We start from the raw sequence: 19339 nt of genomic DNA, 5'->3' as shown, positions 1-19339 counted from the left end.
TGGTCACCACTGTTTAGATTTATACACTGATTGTTGATGTCTGTGTTAAAGTACATAACATGTTCAAAAACTCCTCATATAGACACTGTTGAAACAAAGCTGAAAATTCAACAAAAAAAGTTGATGATTTGCCTAATTAACCACTAAATCAATAATCAAATTTTCTTTTGTTTCATTTTTTTGCTATCCAGTAACAAAAACACCCGCAACAAACACAAAGCAGCCAAAGAAAGTTTTCGAAAATCAAGTGCGAAAAGCCCAACTAAAGCAAACACTGATTACCATAATGGTGACGTTTAACAATAAACCGTTAAGTCATTGATGTTATGCTGCATGCCACTTTAAAAGTGGCCGTTTACTAATGATGTGAAGTGCAAAGATTTAAGTAAATGTAATGCGTTTTTATTAAGATTTTAAAAAGTATTAAGAAATACTCTTTATAGCTTTCACCAACGTCGTTAACTAAGCTATCGCTCTTACATCCAACATACTCTCACCAATGTATTGACCTTCAAAAATAACTCCAATTATACGTGTAAAAAATAAAGATTTTCTGTGAATCAGCTTCAAATTCAGGGTTTGAGATGAGAAAAAGTGTTTTGTTCTGTTTTCTAAAGTTAGTCCGCATTATATCCATATTAAAGTCGTAAGGGATCTTTGGAAGCAAACTACATAGAGCTTCACATTGAAACAATTCAATCAACGTTTTACCTTTTGAGATGCCATCCAAACATTATGCTCTTTTGACCTGAGAACCTTAATTCTTAAATAAATAAATAAACAAAAAGCCATGTAAACCCACGAGAGACACCCAAATTCAGTGTTGCATATAAATATAATTTATTACTTGTTTAAAAATTCTTTCTTACATTTTGTACAGAAACTCCACAGAGATGCAAGCGTTTGCAAATTACATCATGTACGTGCCATAAAAGAATAAGTAACATCCTCACTATAAATATAATCATCGTATGATAACTATGGAAAGCAACTGCTAGCGGTTTTTAGTATGTAGCATTTGTTTTACAAAGGATGCAGGATTTGCATAGACAGCTTTAGAAAGTTGGACAACTTGTACAAGGAAAATGACGGTGAACAGAGACGCGCTGTAAATTGCAAACACTCAAATGGCTATTTTTCTTTTTTTTACAATTATTATACTTTTTTAACTGCAGCGGATACATCAGTACAGTCACATGCATCCAGCGTTTCTCACACACGTCTCAGTGCGTCTCATTCTCTCTGTGTCTCTCTCCACACAAATGTTGCTGTCCTGTAAAGTCACAACAGTCCACGTGCCCTAAACTCAGCAAAACCAACATCAGATCTGGACCTTGAACATAATCGAGCCGATGGCGGTGAAGACGAGAGAACTCTGGCCAATATGTTTTCCTGAAATGGCTTCCAGAACTTCTCCTTCGTGTTTCTGATCCAAAGCAGCAGGTGTCAACATCCAGGACAAGTGAAGATTTACAAAACGGCACAATCTTTGCTGAAACATCTTGAGTTTCTTTTTTTTGTCGAAATCGCAGTTAGATACGGGTCAAAACGCTATAAAGAAAATGCTCATCGTTAAGAATAATAACACTGATCAACTTTACAATGTTGTGAATGCATATATACAGAAGGCTGTGTGTTAGCACAAGAGTGTAGTTGTGGGTTCTGTCCACTGGGTGGTGCTGTAAAACAATCCACGTTGATGGCCAATAGCAAACCAGCACTCAATTAAAACACAAAATAACCAATAACGAATCAAATACATAAAACCAAGAGAGTGAAATAAAACAACAAGTATAAATAAAAGAAGTTTAAAAATGTTTCCATTCCAAAAAAGTAAAACAATGAGGAAAATGAAACGCATTAATGTAAAAGCACACGGCCCTGCCTGTCTGTAGGCCACTCCCACTTCCTGTTCTGATTATCCCATCACACGTCCGGTAAAGGGGATGGGGGTCCAGTATCTGGACAGCAGAAGTCCCGTTTCCTAAGAAACTGATTTGACGAATAGAAAAGCAAACAACTGTAACCAGGGTCGTACAGACGGCAGGGCGTCTTTATTTCCTCTTTCCTTTAGATTTTTAGACTTCGAGTCGAGTTGTTTTAAGAAACAGAAAAGCGGACGGTTCGAGCAGGTCTGCTCATGTCACAGTGATCTGGCTGCTGTTCTGTGCCACCCGCTGTGACTGGCCCTCGCCTCCCAGAGCTTCCTGTGCCCGGCACCACGGACAGGTGTCAGTGCTCGGTTGCCATGGGCACGATGTTTTCATGGCGACCAATCTCCTCCAGCACCGCGGCCAGCCGGTTCAGATTGCCGTCTGGAAAGTGCTGCGCCTCCCAAAGGTCCAAAATCACCCCGGTCGGACTCGACTTGGTCGCAAAATAGTTCAGATACCTGCAAGACACAAAGAGAAAACTGAAGCGTGTTTATAACGTGAGCAAGCACAGCATATTTGCGTGCGTCTCGAGATAACAATGTCAAATATTTCACAATGTGCGGCATCACCTGTCCAGGTTGAGTTTGTGGGCCAGCATCCTCCAGTCGTTGCCGCGGGTCTGAGGGGCGTCTAGACTCCCGCACAGCTTTTGTCGGATGGACAGAGGGATCCGGAAAGCGTTTGGACCCACCAGTGTGGTGATGTTACTGGCCGGGTCCAGAAGAGACGTGTCAATGCACTGAGAGTCCTGCATGCATGGCACAAACCCGATGCATTAAAAACCGCACCACTAACACAAGCATGTGATTAATATGACTGTCAAACAGTGTGTGTGTGCGTGTCTGACCTCAGACAGGGTGGTGTTGAGCTGGAATATCTGGCCTTCACCTTCCACTTGCCTCACACACAGTTTACAGGCGAGCTCCAGCGTACTCGAACTGAATCGCTCCAGAGTGAAAGTGCACTGGAGGTTCCGCTGAGATCCGCTCCACACCTGCTGGAACGGCAACTCCTGCCACACGCACACACAGACAAAGAGCGAGACGGTCAGACCTTCAACACACTGATCTGTGTCCCAATTGTTCTTTCAAATCTCCTCATGTCATGTCATCCGTGTCAACACAACTGTACCTGGTATTTAGCCAGCAGTTTGCTCTTCCACTGGGTGTGAGGGACGTCGTGCAGGGACAGACGCAGGTTGTGAGTGCTGTCTTTAAAGTTCAGAGACTTTGGTTCATCCAGAAGCTTCCCGCCCATCTGCTTCTCCATCTGAAGAACTTCCTGGGACACGACACAAACACAAATGATTGGTCAGTCCTTTGAGATCAAACTCTTTACTGATTTACTGTGTTCACTACGGTACAAACATAGGGTCAGTGTGGAAATGAAGTGACCTTCAGCGCGTCCTGTGTGTCATCCAGGCAGTAGACTCTGATGTTGTACTCCAGCACCGTGCAGCTCACGGGCCCAAAGATGGCCAGATTCAGTCTTTTGGTGGTGGCGGCGCTCACGGACTGCCCCACCAAACAGTACGTGCCTAGCGTCTCTGTGAGGATGTGACACGCCTCTTCATCCATCTGAATGTAGCAGGGGGTGGTGAAGTTTTCCTCGCCGACAACCACCACATCCTACGTACAAAAAGCATAGAACGTTTGAATTAAACCGGTGATAATGAATATACCGGACTATGGCTGGACATGCTGAAAACAGGAACCATTTAAAAACAAACAGACAGATCCAAACTAACATTATATCAGCTATCAGCCACGTGCACTTGAATCATTACTGTTAGTTAGGACAGCGAAATCTGCACAGCAGGAATGAGTATGTGCGCGCGCACTCGTGACCCCTGAGATCACGCTCGGCTTGTCAGCCGGGCGACATCGAGCGCTAATCCTGACGCTCGCATCGGCGCCACACTGTCATTAATTTCATCCCATTACGGACGCGAGAAAAGGAATTAAAATACTTTATTGTCGGCTTGGTCGTTAAACAGCGGCATTATGATCGGTCATTAGCCTCTTTAACGTTTCCTGTGGGAGCGTGCGATTCGAGAGCGCTAGCAAACTGGGCTAATGCCTTGCAGAATGATTTATTTACTCTCCGTACATTCGTCAGAGCACGCCTTTCCGAACGCACGTGGGATCCATGAGTGTTTTTGGAAAATAGTCCCCTGAATACTTCAGTCTGAAGAATAATACTGGAACGCATTTTGTGAACGGCGCTCCAGCGCGTGCACAGCTCACAGAAGTATTGCTATAAATAGTCGCGTGTCTTTAGGATGGACATGTATTTCGACAGGGCGTTTCGTTTTTTGGGATGGCGGTTGGGAAGTTACGTTGACAAGGTTACCTGTGGTGACCGTCTCGAGGTTGTGGCTAGAAGGGATACAGCTACGGCCGGAAGTGATGCAAAATCTCGCCATATAATTACAATAAATGACATTAGATAACACCTACACCTACCCCAACCCTAAACCCAACCTTACAATAATAACAAAAACTCTTTTCAGTGTGACAAGAATGATGCGGTATTGAAGTGCGCTTGGTAGCTGTATGATAGCCCTTCTAGTCAAAACATCTCGACGGCACGTGACATGAATACTTATTTCGTTGTTTAAAGGTTGAAATAGTATATGTGCTGATACGTGTGCTCACATGATGAACCAGAGACAGGTGCAAGCGGGAACTGCCGCGTGATAAAACACAAGACTTTATCTGAGGTCCCCGCGGCCTTGCCTGTGTGTGGATGGACTAAGAGAAGGCCATCTCTCTCTCTCTCTCTCTCTCTCTCTCTCTCTCTCTCTCCAGAATGATGTTCTGTACCTTTACCATCTCTGCCAGATGTTGAGAGTAACAGAATGATCAAGCAGCTTCAATAGAAGATTGTATTTGAATTGTTATCTGGTCAACGCACGCGAGAGTCATATTGTGTCATGAGACACGTGTCCGCTGGTATTGAATGAAGTGACACACGCACACACACACACACACACACACACACACACACATGCAGTGCTGTTTATGGCCGTCTCTTGGCTGATGGCTTTTGACAGGTTCAACTGTTACAAACCGCAGGTTTTTGGGGGCTGCTGGGATTGCTGGGGCAGGGTCAGTCTGCAGTGGAAGCGTGTTCTCTGTCTCTCTAATGAAAAGGACACGAGTTCTCACGGGACAGATTCTGTTTCTGACATGCGAGAATCTGTCACACTGCACGACACATCCAGCTCTCAGTGTGTGTGTGTGTGTGTGTGCGTGCGTGTGTGTGTGTGTAAGGTTAGAGTCCCAGCGAGCGGCCGTCCCACGAGCGACTCTCAATGGTGTCACTGGTCAGAAACTCGAGCAGGAAGAGACCCAATCGATCGTGACTCGATTACCTCTCCGCTAATTCTCAATACACACGCACTAAACAAACTCACACGGAGAGATAGACGATGGATCACACGACAGTCTCAGAATTGAAATGAAGACGAACACTTGTGGTTTGTTGATTGAACACGGGCGTGTTTTCTCCGTCTCCTCCTCAGATCTGGACGGCAGCGTTCATTATATGGCTCTTCTGATCTCTGTTTGCGTCTGCTGTTTGCTTCTGCTCTTCATCTTTATATTCTTCTACTACAGGTACATCACTGTTGTCACATCTTGTTGAGCTTTCTCGTTTTTGAAAAAGTTCAGATGTTTTTTCACATGAATGGTGTGTGTGTGTGTCAGAAACAAGCGTCAGGCGACACGAGCGCGGTACAGCAGGGGTCTGGAACAGGACGAGACCTTCATTCCTGCTGGAGAATCTCTGAGGGATTTGATCGAACAGTCTCAGAGTTCAGGCAGTGGTTCAGGGCTCCCTCTGCTGGTGAGAGACGATCATTACATCATCACTCAGAAAGAGAAATGAAAACAATATCAATATTTTGAGCAAAATTAATAGAAAGACCATTTCTAGATGTATTGTGTCCATTCCAGTCCAGTGTTTGTTGAATTTCGACAAAATCAAACCTCAGGAGTGACATAAAGACACATGAAAACTGTGAGAGGTTATCACATTAAAACTTTTTTCCTAAGTAAATATGACTGTTGTTTTGCTTAAAAGTCAATCTGAACTTGTTTTCTTTGCTGTATTTGAGGTGTGAAAAAACACAGAGCATCTTTTCTGTTATTTTCACCTGTTTCTCCAGTTTTCATTTTCTGCAAATAAAGGCAAATAGAAACAATATTGTTATGTGAAGTTTGGGAGAAATATTGTTAGTAGTTCACAGATGAAACAAAAACGATGATTTGACCTAAACACATTTGAGCCAATCGTCTCACGAGACCTGTCACAAGTTTTGAATCGTTGTACATTTACATTTAGTCATTTAGCAGACGCTTTTATCCAAAGCTGTTTACGAATGAGGGAAACAATAGAAGCAATTGGAGCATCATAAGGACAACAAAAAGCATAGGTGCAATAAAACTGGTCTCATACAGCCCACCACAGTATACATAAGGTTTTTTTTATTACATATATATATATATATATATATATATTTATATAGAAAGAGAAGAAAAGAGATAAAAAGTCCGAACTGATGGGTTGTATTTTCGTGCGCAGGTGCAGCGGACGATCGCCAAGCAGATCCAGATGGTGAAGCAGATCGGGAAGGGTCGGTACGGTGAGGTGTGGATGGGCCGCTGGAGAGGCGAGCGAGTGGCTGTGAAGGTCTTCTTCACCACGGAGGAGGCCAGCTGGTTCAGAGAGACCGAGATCTACCAGACCGTCCTCATGAGACACGAGAACATTCTGGGTAAAGACCTGTCTGTGTTCTGACATGTTCTGTTTTGTGGTCAGAAGTTGCAGGTCTGTGAAAGCATGTCGGGTTGTCTTGGCAGGTTTCATTGCGGCAGACATTAAAGGCACGGGCTCGTGGACGCAGTTGTACCTGATCACAGACTACCATGAAAACGGATCTCTGTACGACTACCTCAAATCCACCACGCTGGACACCCTATCCCTGCTGCGGCTGGCCTACTCCGCCGTCTCGGGTCTCAGTCACCTGCACACGGAGATCTTCGGCACGAAGGGAAAACCGGCCATCGCACACCGAGACCTGAAGAGCAAGAACATCCTGGTGAAGAAAAACGGCACCTGCTGCATTGCGGATCTGGGACTCGCCGTCAAATTCATCAGGTAGAAGCGCGCGGACACCTGCCCGATGGGTTGGATGTACAGTAAATGTTCATGAGACGTCTAACTGCGTTTTGTTTCGCGCAGTGACACCAACGAAGTGGACATCCCTCCCAACACGCGGGTCGGGACCAAACGCTACATGGCGCCGGAGGTTCTGGACGAGAGTCTGAACCGGAGTCACTTCCAGTCGTACATCATGGCAGACATGTACAGCTTCGGTCTCATTCTGTGGGAGATCGCGAGGAGATGCGTGTCTGCTGGTGAGCACACGCGAGCACACGCACTCCACTGCATTTAGCGTGAAAGTCTGCGGTGTTTATTCTTAAGGCATCAGATGTAATAAAATGTCCTATTTATACGGTGATGTCATGTTTTGAACAGGGATTGTGGAGGAGTATCAGTTACCGTATCATGATCTGGTGCCCAGTGACCCTTCATATGAGGACATGAGGGAGGTGGTCTGTATTAAGAGACAGAGACCCTCTTTTCCCAACCGCTGGAGCAGCGATGAGGTACAAACATCAAACCACATCTCATCCAACAACTACAGATGTATTCTCTAAATAAGACGTTGCCAACTTTGATGACATATCAAAATCTATTATTGCAAGAAGGCAGATTTATTTTGAATAGAAGTGAAGTTTTATGCATGAAATAAATATAATCTCGAGCCAAGTTATATTGAGTATCGTCTCCAAACTCATGCATCAAGAGAAGACAAAGATAAATTGTAGATTGTAAAAAAACGTCTTAAAGACTATTATACCATGGTCTGTTTGAATACTGGATTCTGATTGGCTGGAAGGTGTGCATTAAAAGCCTTTAACGCATGGGTAGCTCAGGATAAGTTTGATTACATTTCAAATTAACTGACAAAATAACTGTCATTTTCACCTGTTTGATCTAAAATTACACTGTAAACATCAATAAAAGCTTTAACTTGGCAAATGACCATGGTATAAGCGGGATAATCCACGGCTAGCCGTGCATTAAAGGATTTTAATGCACGACGTTGAGGCGAAGAACCACCCGACGCGAAGCCGTGGATTATCCCTTACATATCATATACGTAGCACATATACATCTACACAAATAATAATCTTCTTTTAATAAGCTTTAATTTGTTTTGTGTTTTGGTTTTTAGTGTCTGCGGCAGATGGGTAAACTCATGACAGAATGCTGGGCGCACAATCCCGCGTCACGTCTGACCGCACTGAGGGTAAAGAAGACGCTCTGCAAGATGTCCGATTCTCAGGACATTAAACTGTGACGCATCCGAACGTCCCGTCCACAATGCTGAGAGAGGCGCCAACAGATTTATTCCTGCTTTCTGTGAAAGCTCAGACAGACAGACAGAAGCACCTGCAGGTCACACCCCGTCGCACACGAGAGTGTTTGAACTCTGGTCATCATTAGTCGTAAAATAAGATGCAAAGACTCGATATATAAAAACATCACTCCATAAAAACTTCAAAAGCGTGTGTTTAAAACCTTCATCAATCCTTGAAAGAGAAATTCTGTGTTTGGACATTTCTTTTTTTCATCTAATGTTTCTTTTGATGCCGATTCATTTTAAATGATGATGAACTTTATTGTTTGGCTTGTGGTCATGTTAAACTCTCTGCCTGTTTTGTTACTTTGAGAGCCTTGCAAAATATGAATGTAAATATTCAGTGTTGTCAGAGAAAATGTTCACCCTAAACGTTTGTACAGGATGTTTTGCCGATCGATTCAATTTGCCTTGTGCCTTATTTAACATGTACACCTCTAATATTTGATAGTTTATGTAAATGGAGTGAAATAAATGTATGTATGCGTCTAACATTCCACATTTAATAAAGTGGATTAAATTCTAGTGGATGGTCTCTGCCGTTTCATTCGGTATATTGAAAGTTTAAATGAAGAGCTAAACTGGATTCACTAAATTATAAATTCATAAGAATGTTCTTAGGTGAAATTCTTAAAATTTCTTTAGAGGTTTAAAAAAATTTATGATTTAAGACTATCAGTATTTATTTTGATTAGCTGGTAAATCCAATGAACATTATTGACAGACATTTTACAGTTTTACAGAAATAAATATTGAAGCATAACACAGGCACGCTTATGAACTGTCTAAAGGCAACTGGTGCAAAACGCACAATTCACCTCAGAGATGAACCTGATGAAGAGATTCATTAAAGTTTCGCTATTTTATTTGAGCTATTTATGGATTAAGTGCTGCTTAATCTTTAAAGTTTTTATGGGCGTAAATGGCACACTTTAAAAAATGTTTGTAGTATTTTGTAGTTTTTACAGATGTTTTCTGGCAACCAGTTTTTTTTATGTAATACTCACCATTGCCACCTTCACTTTGCTTCTGTCATACATCTACAAAAGCTCTCATTGCCAATTAAAACAAGGTTTAGATGTTCATGGTTTTTGTTGGTCACAAATTTGAAGACCCAACAAAACAACAGGAAAAGTAAAAGCAGCTGAAGAAAAAAGTAAGACAATTCATCTGCATGATTTATTCATGCCGCAATGCATGCTGGGAGTAATAAATGAGTTTTGTGTCTATTTATGATGGTACCCAGCATGCGGCATGAAGCTTTTCATTTGATGGTCACCACTGTTTAGATTTATACACTGATTGTTGATGTCTGTGTTAAAGTACATAACATGTTCAAAAACTCCTCATATAGACACTGTTGAAACAAAGCTGAAAATTCAACAAAAAAAGTTGATGATTTGCCTAATTAACCACTAAATCAATAATCAAATTTTCTTTTGTTTCATTTTTTTGCTATCCAGTAACAAAAACACCCGCAACAAACACAAAGCAGCCAAAGAAAGTTTTCGAAAATCATGTGCGAAAAGCCCAACTAAAGCAAACACTGATTACCATAATGGTGACTTTTAACAATAAACCGTTAAGTCATTGATGTTATGCTGCATGCCACTTTAAAAGTGGCCGTTTACTAATGATGTGAAGTGCAAAGATTTAAGTAAATGTAATGCGTTTTTATTAAGATTTTAAAAAGTATTAAGAAATACTCTTTATAGCTTTCACCAACGTCGTTAACTAAGCTATCGCTCTTACATCCAACATACTCTCACCAATGTATTGACCTTCAAAAATAACTCCAATTATACGTGTAAAAAATAAAGATTTTCTGTGAATCAGCTTCAAATTCAGGGTTTGAGATGAGAAAAAGTGTTTTGTTCTGTTTTCTAAAGTTAGTCCGCATTATATCCATATTAAAGTCGTAAGGGATCTTTGGAAGCAAACTACATAGAGCTTCACATTGAAACAATTCAATCAACGTTTTACCTTTTGAGATGCCATCCAAACATTATGCTCTTTTGACCTGAGAACCTTAATTCTTAAATAAATAAATAAACAAAAAGCCATGTAAACCCACGAGAGACACCCAAATTCAGTGTTGCATATAAATATAATTTATTACTTGTTTAAAAATTCTTTCTTACATTTTGTACAGAAACTCCACAGAGATGCAAGCGTTTGCAAATTACATCATGTACGTGCCATAAAAGAATAAGTAACATCCTCACTATAAATATAATCATCGTATGATAACTATGGAAAGCAACTGCTAGCGGTTTTTAGTATGTAGCATTTGTTTTACAAAGGATGCAGGATTTGCATAGACAGCTTTAGAAAGTTGGACAACTTGTACAAGGAAAATGACGGTGAACAGAGACGCGCTGTAAATTGCAAACACTCAAATGGCTATTTTTCTTTTTTTACAATTATTATACTTTTTTAACTGCAGCGGATACATCAGTACAGTCACATGCATCCAGCGTTTCTCACACACGTCTCAGTGCGTCTCATTCTCTCTGTGTCTCTCTCCACACAAATGTTGCTGTCCTGTAAAGTCACAACAGTCCACGTGCCCTAAACTCAGCAAAACCAACATCAGATCTGGACCTTGAACATAATCGAGCCGATGGCGGTGAAGACGAGAGAACTCTGGCCAATATGTTTTCCTGAAATGGCTTCCAGAACTTCTCCTTCGTGTTTCTGATCCAAAGCAGCAGGTGTCAACATCCAGGACAAGTGAAGATTTACAAAACGGCACAATCTTTGCTGAAACATCTTGAGTTTCTTTTTTTTGTCGAAATCGCAGTTAGATACGGGTCAAAACGCTATAAAGAAAATGCTCATCGTTAAGAATAATAACACTGATCAACTTTACAATGTTGTGAATGCATATATACAGAATGCTGTGTGTTAGCACAAGAGTGTAGTTGTGGGTTCTGTCCACTGGGTGGTGCTGTAAAACAATCCACGTTGATGGCCAATAGCAAACCAGCACTCAATTAAAACACAAAATAACCAATAACGAATCAAATACATAAAACCAAGAGAGTGAAATAAAACAACAAGTATAAATAAAAGAAGTTTAAAAATGTTTCCATTCCAAAAAAGTAAAACAATGAGGAAAATGAAACGCATTAATGTAAAAGCACACGGCCCTGCCTGTCTGTAGGCCACTCCCACTTCCTGTTCTGATTATCCCATCACACGTCCGGTAAAGGGGATGGGGGTCCAGTATCTGGACAGCAGAAGTCCCGTTTCCTAAGAAACTGATTTGACGAATAGAAAAGCAAACAACTGTAACCAGGGTCGTACAGACGGCAGGGCGTCTTTATTTCCTCTTTCCTTTAGATTTTTAGACTTCGAGTCGAGTTGTTTTAAGAAACAGAAAAGCGGACGGTTCGAGCAGGTCTGCTCATGTCACAGTGATCTGGCTGCTGTTCTGTGCCTCCCGCTGTGACTGGCCCTCGCCTCCCAGAGCTTCCTGTGCCCGGCACCACGGACAGGTGTCAGTGCTCTTCCTAATAATCCTTTAGGTGAGTGTATATATATATTTTTTGTGAGTACCCTCCATGGTACAATTTTTTTGTGTGTGTGATTTTTGTATTCAGCGTGTTAAACTTCATAAAGAAACAGTAAAAATGAAAGGGAAACAAAACTTGTTACATTGTGTTCTTTGCAGTGTTGTGGACAGCGAGGACACATGATTCACGTTATCATTTAAAGAACACAATAATCATCAGCTTTCATATCTGTTGATGTTGAAGGATGTGATGTCTGTGAGAAACGCTGATGCATTGTTTCGGATTGAGACCCTGATGATGTTTTCAGAGCGTCTTGTGTCACGGTCTGTCCTGGCGTCAGCGGTCTGTCTCAGAGGCTCATGGGTATTTTTTGGTAATCTTGTGAAGGCCATAAGCATCTGTGGCTTTATCTGCTTGGCAGCTGTGATATCAGACCGGACACACGCACACACTTCAGAGACCTGTTAGCATCTAATGTGATGGAGAATGGTTGTGTTATTGATGTGAAGGTTTGAGGTGTTTTCCTGTTAAATCTCAGCGGATGTGAATGTGTGGTGAGCGAAAGGTTCGGCACACACGGGTAACGCGAGCTGCGAGTTTGGATTGTAAACTCATCTGGTCTTCTTCTGTTATTCTAGCGGCAGTTAAACTCCAGGCAGTCTGTGCACTCTATTAAAATGCCTCGCGTGTTTACAGACGCTACAAATCTCAGCGCTCACCCCCACAAACAAACATCACAGCTGATCATTGAGCCTTTCTGCTGGAGTCGCGTGATGTTGGGAATGATTGACAGCTCGTATGGGAAGCTCATTTACAGTAGCTTGTAATGTTGTGGTCTGGCTGGTTTGGGTCTAGACTCTTGAAGAGCGTCTAAACACAGAGCTGATAAATATTTCACTGTAAAACCTGCAACAAAACCACTCGCAGGAGTTGTACATCATCACAAAAACCTTTCTTTTCTTTTGTCTTTTTCTTAAAGGGACACTTCACCCAAAAAGACAAATTCTGTCTTTATTGACTCGCCTTCGAGTTGTTCCAAATCTGTTTAAAGGTCTTTGTTCTGATGAACACAGAGAAAGATATTTGGAAGAATGTCTGTAACCAAACAGCTCTTGGCCAACATAGACTACCATAGTAGAAACAAATTATTTATCAAACATTCTATATCAATTTATTCTCTATATGTTCTATATAAATATATATAGAATTCATATTTGTATATCGTTTTTTGAAATTTTTCAAAAATCATGTTTTTTATTGTGCGTTCCAATTAATATCAATCAAACTGCAGTTGATTTGTTTTGATTTAAGCCATAATAACTCACAAAATTCAGCTAACTAACAAAATAAAACACAAGAAAAACATGATGACATCATAAAAAACATGATTTTTGATTTCATTTTGGAACCCAACTCTTCATATATATATACGTATATATATATATATATATTATGTTTGTTTTATATATAAATTCTATTTAAAATTCTTTATCAATTTTGCACAAAAGAAGATATTTTGAAGAATGTAGGAAAGCAAACAGTTCTGGGCATTTTCCCCACTATGGTATTTTTGATTTCAAGCATTCTTCCAAACATCTTTCTCTGTGTTCATCAGAACTTGAGAGTGGGTAAATGATGACAAAATTCGTTTTTTAGGGGTGAACAGTCCCTTTAAGACTCTTAAACATGCTCGGTGGATTCCAGCATTTTAACATGAATGTGTCTTTCTGCAGCAAATGTGTTGGACAGCATGTTACTGAGGAATTCTGGGAAGGCGACAGTGGGCAGTAAGAAGGACAGCAGCACAGCACCGGTGATTCCAGAGGAAATGTTATCATGTCACTGTTACAATCAATGTCCTGAAGACTCCATCAACAACACCTGCAGGTACAACACACACACGCACGCACACACACACACACACACACACACTTCCTCTCAAAGATGTATCAGACGGATGGAGTACGGATGAGCTGTGGGTGAGACTGGAGTGAGCATTATAAACAGCTCACGACAAATCAGAGTACAGATATTAGGAGCACGCATGACATCACAGGTCAAAGGTCAGCTCATGTTGTAATTGATGATGACATCCACACAGGACGGACGGCTACTGCTTCTCTATGGTGGAGCAAGAGGAAGACAAAGCTCCGGTCATCGCTTTCGGCTGTCTGTCATCTGTGGGGTCAGAGTTTCAGTGTAGGGTGAGTTACACACACACACACACACACACACGCACACACACGTGTGTGAGGTCTTCTGTCCGCAGCGCATATGAAAATCACACAACCTTGTTTATCAGGACACAGGAAACGCTCGTCTGAGGAGAATCATGGAATGTTGCACAGCTCAGGACTACTGTAACCGAGACTTCCGTCCCACACTGCCTCCGCTCAAGAGACCCGGTGAGACACACACACACACACACACACACACACACACACACACACACACACACACACACACACACACATAGCTGCCATCATCCCAACAGCAGAATGATGTTCTGTACCTTTACCATCTCTGCCAGATGTTGAGAGTAACAGAATGATCAAGCAGCTTCAATAGAAGATTGTATTTGAATTGTTATCTGGTCAACGCACGCGAGAGTCATATTGTGTCATGAGACACGTGTCCGCTGGTATTGAATGAAGTGACACACGCACACACACACACACACACACACACACACACACATGCAGTGCTGTTTATGGCCGTCTCTTGGCTGATGGCTTTTGACAGGTTCAACTGTTACAAACCGCAGGTTTTTGGGGGCTGCTGGGATTGCTGGGGCAGGGTCAGTCTGCAGTGGAAGCGTGTTCTCTGTCTCTCTAATGAAAAGGACACGAGTTCTCACGGGACAGATTCTGTTTCTGACATGCGAGAATCTGTCACACTGCACGACACATCCAGCTCTCAGTGTGTGTGTGTGTGTGTGTGCGTGCGTGTGTGTGTGTGTAAGGTTAGAGTCCCAGCGAGCGGCCGTCCCACGAGCGACTCTCAATGGTGTCACTGGTCAGAAACTCGAGCAGGAAGAGACCCAATCGATCGTGACTCGATTACCTCTCCGCTAATTCTCAATACACACGCACTAAACAAACTCACACGGAGAGAAAGACGATGGATCACACGACAGTCTCAGAATTGAAATGAAGACGAACACTTGTGGTTTGTTGATTGAACACGGGCGTGTTTTCTCCGTCTCCTCCTCAGATCTGGACGGCAGCGTTCATTACATGGCTCTTCTGATCTCTGTTTGCGTCTGCTGTTTGCTTCTGCTCTTCATCTTTATATTCTTCTACTACAGGTACATCACTGTTGTCACATCTTGTTGAGCTTTCTCGTTTTTGAAAAAGTTCAGATGTTTTTTCACATGAATGGTGTGTGTGTGTGTCAGAAACAAGCGTCAGGCGACACGAGCGCGGTACAGCAGGGGTCTGGAACAGGACGAGACCTTCATTCCTGTTGGAGAATCTCTGAGGGATTTGATCGAACAGTCTCAGAGTTCAGGCAGTGGTTCAGGGCTCCCTCTGCTGGTGAGAGACGATCATTACATCATCACTCAGAAAGAGAAATGAAAACAATATCAATATTTTGAGCAAAATTAATAGAAAGACCATTTCTAGATGTATTGTGTCCATTCCAGTCCAGTGTTTGTTGAATTTCGACAAAATCAAACCTCAGGAGTGACATAAAGACACATGAAAACTGTGAGAGGTTATCACATTAAAACATTTTTCCTAAGTAAATATGACTGTTGTTTTGCTTAAAAGTCAATCTGAACTTGTTTTCTTTGCTGTATTTGAGGTGTGAAAAAACACAGAGCATCTTTTCTGTTATTTTCACCTGTTTCTCCAGTTTTCATTTTCTGCAAATAAAGGCAAATAGAAACAATATTATTATGTGAAGTTTGGGAGAAATATTGTTAGTAGTTCACAGAAGAAACAAAAACGATGATTTGACCTAAACACATTTGAGCCAATCGTCTCACGAGACCTGTCACAAGTTTTGAATCGTTGTACATTTACATTTAGTCATTTAGCAGACGCTTTTATCCAAAGCTGTTTACGAATGAGGGAAACAATAGAAGCAATTGGAGCATCATAAGGACAACAAAAAGCATAGGTGCAATAAAACTGGTCTCATACAGCCCACCACAGTATACATAAGGTTTTTTTTATTACATATATATATATATATATATATATATTTATATAGAAAGAGAAGAAAAGAGATAAAAAGTCCGAACTGATGGGTTGTATTTTCGTGCGCAGGTGCAGCGGACGATCGCCAAGCAGATCCAGATGGTGAAGCAGATCGGGAAGGGTCGGTACGGTGAGGTGTGGATGGGCCGCTGGAGAGGCGAGCGAGTGGCTGTGAAGGTCTTCTTCACCACGGAGGAGGCCAGCTGGTTCAGAGAGACCGAGATCTACCAGACCGTCCTCATGAGACACGAGAACATTCTGGGTAAAGACCCGTCTGTGTTCTGACATGTTCTGTTTTGTGGTCAGAAGTTGCAGGTCTGTGAAAGCATGTCGGGTTGTCTTGGCAGGTTTCATTGCGGCAGACATTAAAGGCACGGGCTCGTGGACGCAGTTGTACCTGATCACAGACTACCATGAAAACGGATCACTGTACGACTACCTCAAATCCACCACGCTGGACACCCTATCCCTGCTGCGGCTGGCCTACTCCGCCGTCTCGGGTCTCAGTCACCTGCACACGGAGATCTTCGGCACGAAGGGAAAACCGGCCATCGCACACCGAGACCTGAAGAGCAAGAACATCCTGGTGAAGAAAAACGGCACCTGCTGCATTGCGGATCTGGGACTCGCCGTCAAATTCATCAGGTAGAAGCGCGCGGACACCTGCCCGATGGGTTGGATGTACAGTAAATGTTCATGAGACGTCTAACTGCGTTTTGTTTCGCGCAGTGACACCAACGAAGTGGACATCCCTCCCAACACGCGGGTCGGGACCAAACGCTACATGGCGCCGGAGGTTCTGGACGAGAGTCTGAACCGGAGTCACTTCCAGTCGTACATCATGGCAGACATGTACAGCTTCGGTCTCATTCTGTGGGAGATCGCGAGGAGATGCGTGTCTGCTGGTGAGCACACGCGAGCACACGCACTCCACTGCATTTAGCGTGAAAGTCTGCGGTGTTTATTCTTAAGGCATCAGATGTAATAAAATGTCCTATTTATACGGTGATGTCATGTTTTGAACAGGGATTGTGGAGGAGTATCAGTTACCGTATCATGATCTGGTGCCCAGTGACCCTTCATATGAGGACATGAGGGAGGTGGTCTGTATTAAGAGACAGAGACCCTCTTTTCCCAACCGCTGGAGCAGCGATGAGGTACAAACATCAAACCACATCTCATCCAACAACTACAGATGTATTCTCTAAATAAGACGTTGCCAACTTTGATGACATATCAAAATCTAATATTGCAAGAAGGCAGATTTATTTTGAATAGAAGTGAAGTTTTATGCATGAAATAAATATAATCTCGAGCCAAGTTATATTGAGTATCGTCTCCAAACTCATGCATCAAGAGAAGACAAAGATAAATTGTAGATTGTAAAAAAACGTCTTAAAGACTATTATACCATGGTCTGTTTGAATACTGGATTCTGATTGGCTGGAAGGTGTGCATTAAAAGCCTTTAACGCATGGGTAGCTCAGGATAAGTTTGATTACATTTCAAATTAACTGACAAAATAACAGTCATTTTCACCTGTTTGATCTAAAATAACACAGTAAACATCAATAAAAGCTTTAACTTGGCAAATGACCATGGTATAAGCGGGATAATCCACGGCTAGCCGTGCATTAAAGGATTTTAATGCACGACGTAGAGGCGAAGAACCACCCGACGCGAAGCCGTGGATTATCCCTTACATATCATATACGTAGCACATATACATCTACACAAATAATAATCTTCTTTTAATAAGCTTTAATTTGTTTTGTGTTTTGGTTTTTAGTGTCTGCGGCAGATGGGTAAACTCATGACAGAATGCTGGGCGCACAATCCCGCGTCACGTCTGACCGCACTGAGGGTAAAGAAGACGCTCTGCAAGATGTCCGATTCTCAGGACATTAAACTGTGACGCATCCGAACGTCCCGTCCACAATGCAGAGAGAGGCGCCAACAGATTTATTCCTGCTTTCTGTGAAAGCTCAGACAGACAGACAGAAGCACCTGCAGGTCACACCCCGTCGCACACGAGAGTGTTTGAACTCTGGTCATCATTAGTCGTAAAATAAGATGCAAAGACTCGATATATAAAAACATCACTCCATAAAAACTTCAAAAGCGTGTGTTTAAAACCTTCATCAATCCTTGAAAGAGAAATTCTGTGTTTGGACATTTCTTTTTTTCATCTAATGTTTCTTTTGATGCCGATTCATTTTAAATGATGATGAACTTTATTGTTTGGCTTGTGGTCATGTTAAACTCTCTGCCTGTTTTGTTACTTTGAGAGCCTTGCAAAATATGAATGTAAATATTCAGTGTTGTCAGAGAAAATGTTCACCCTAAACGTTTGTACAGGATGTTTTGCCGATCGATTCAATTTGCCTTGTGCCTTATTTAACATGTACACCTCTAATATTTGATAGTTTATGTAAATGGAGTGAAATAAATGTATGTATGCGTCTAACATTCCACATTTAATAAAGTGGATTAAATTCTAGTGGATGGTCTCTGCCGTTTCATTCGGTATATTGAAAGTTTAAATGAAGAGCTAAACTGGATTCACTAAATTATAAATTCATAAGAATGTTCTTAGGTGAAATTCTTAAAATTTCTTTAGAGGTTTAAAAAAATTTATGATTTAAGACTATCAGTATTTATTTTGATTAGCTGGTAAATCCAATGAACATTATTGACAGACATTTTACAGTTTTACAGAAATAAATATTGAAGCATAACACAGGCACGCTTATGAACTGTCTAAAGGCAACTGGTGCAAAACGCACAATTCACCTCAGAGATGAACCTGATGAAGAGATTCATTAAAGTTTCGCTATTTTATTTGAGCTATTTATGGATTAAGTGCTGCTTAATCTTTAAAGTTTTTATGGGCGTAAATGGCACACTTTAAAAAATGTGTGTAGTATTTTGTAGTTTTTACAGATGTTTTCTGGCAACCAGTTTTTTTTATGTAAAACTCACCATTGCCACCTTCACTTTGCTTCTGTCATACATCTACAAAAGCTCTCATTGCCAATTAAAACAAGGTTTAGATGTTCATGGTTTTTGTTGGTCACAAATTTGAAGACCCAACAAAACAACAGGAAAAGTAAAAGCAGCTGAAGAAAAAAGTAAGACAATTCATCTGCATGATTTATTCATGCCGCAATGCATGCTGGGAGTAATAAA

The 19339-nt window shown here is 41.7% G+C and overlaps 3 protein-coding genes across 3 annotated transcripts; 2 read left to right on the top strand and 1 right to left on the bottom strand.

The window, feature by feature from the left end:
- Nucleotides 1-800: 800 nt before the first annotated feature.
- LOC130551149 (netrin receptor UNC5C-like) lies at nucleotides 801-3585 on the bottom strand. Its single transcript, XM_057328697.1, has 5 exons — nucleotides 3329-3585; nucleotides 3066-3215; nucleotides 2782-2946; nucleotides 2504-2682; nucleotides 801-2392 (listed from the first exon to the last, which is right to left on the bottom strand). The coding sequence occupies exons 1-5, from the start codon at nucleotides 3509-3511 to the stop codon at nucleotides 2233-2235; spliced, it is 837 nt and encodes a 278-aa protein (XP_057184680.1). The 5' UTR covers nucleotides 3512-3585; the 3' UTR covers nucleotides 801-2232.
- Nucleotides 3586-5537: 1952 nt separating this feature from the next.
- On the top strand, nucleotides 5538-9195 carry LOC130551148 (bone morphogenetic protein receptor type-1B). The gene is made up of 6 exons (XM_057328696.1): nucleotides 5538-5783; nucleotides 6522-6714; nucleotides 6800-7097; nucleotides 7182-7357; nucleotides 7479-7609; nucleotides 8242-9195. Exons 1-6 carry the CDS (start codon nucleotides 5625-5627, stop codon nucleotides 8365-8367), a joined length of 1083 nt encoding a protein of 360 aa, XP_057184679.1. The 5' UTR covers nucleotides 5538-5624; the 3' UTR covers nucleotides 8368-9195.
- Nucleotides 9196-13619: 4424 nt separating this feature from the next.
- Nucleotides 13620-18894, top strand: LOC130551151 (bone morphogenetic protein receptor type-1B-like). The gene is made up of 10 exons (XM_057328699.1): nucleotides 13620-13832; nucleotides 14047-14149; nucleotides 14248-14350; nucleotides 15159-15252; nucleotides 15343-15481; nucleotides 16220-16412; nucleotides 16498-16795; nucleotides 16880-17055; nucleotides 17177-17307; nucleotides 17940-18894. Exons 1-10 carry the CDS (start codon nucleotides 13663-13665, stop codon nucleotides 18063-18065), a joined length of 1533 nt encoding a protein of 510 aa, XP_057184682.1. The 5' UTR covers nucleotides 13620-13662; the 3' UTR covers nucleotides 18066-18894.
- Nucleotides 18895-19339: the final 445 nt, after the last annotated feature.

Source organism: Triplophysa rosa, unplaced genomic scaffold, assembly GCF_024868665.1.
Source record: "Triplophysa rosa unplaced genomic scaffold, Trosa_1v2 scaffold6_ERROPOS1493707, whole genome shotgun sequence".
NCBI lineage: Eukaryota > Metazoa > Chordata > Actinopteri > Cypriniformes > Nemacheilidae > Triplophysa > Triplophysa rosa.
This window is presented reverse-complemented; position numbering and strand designations above follow the sequence as displayed.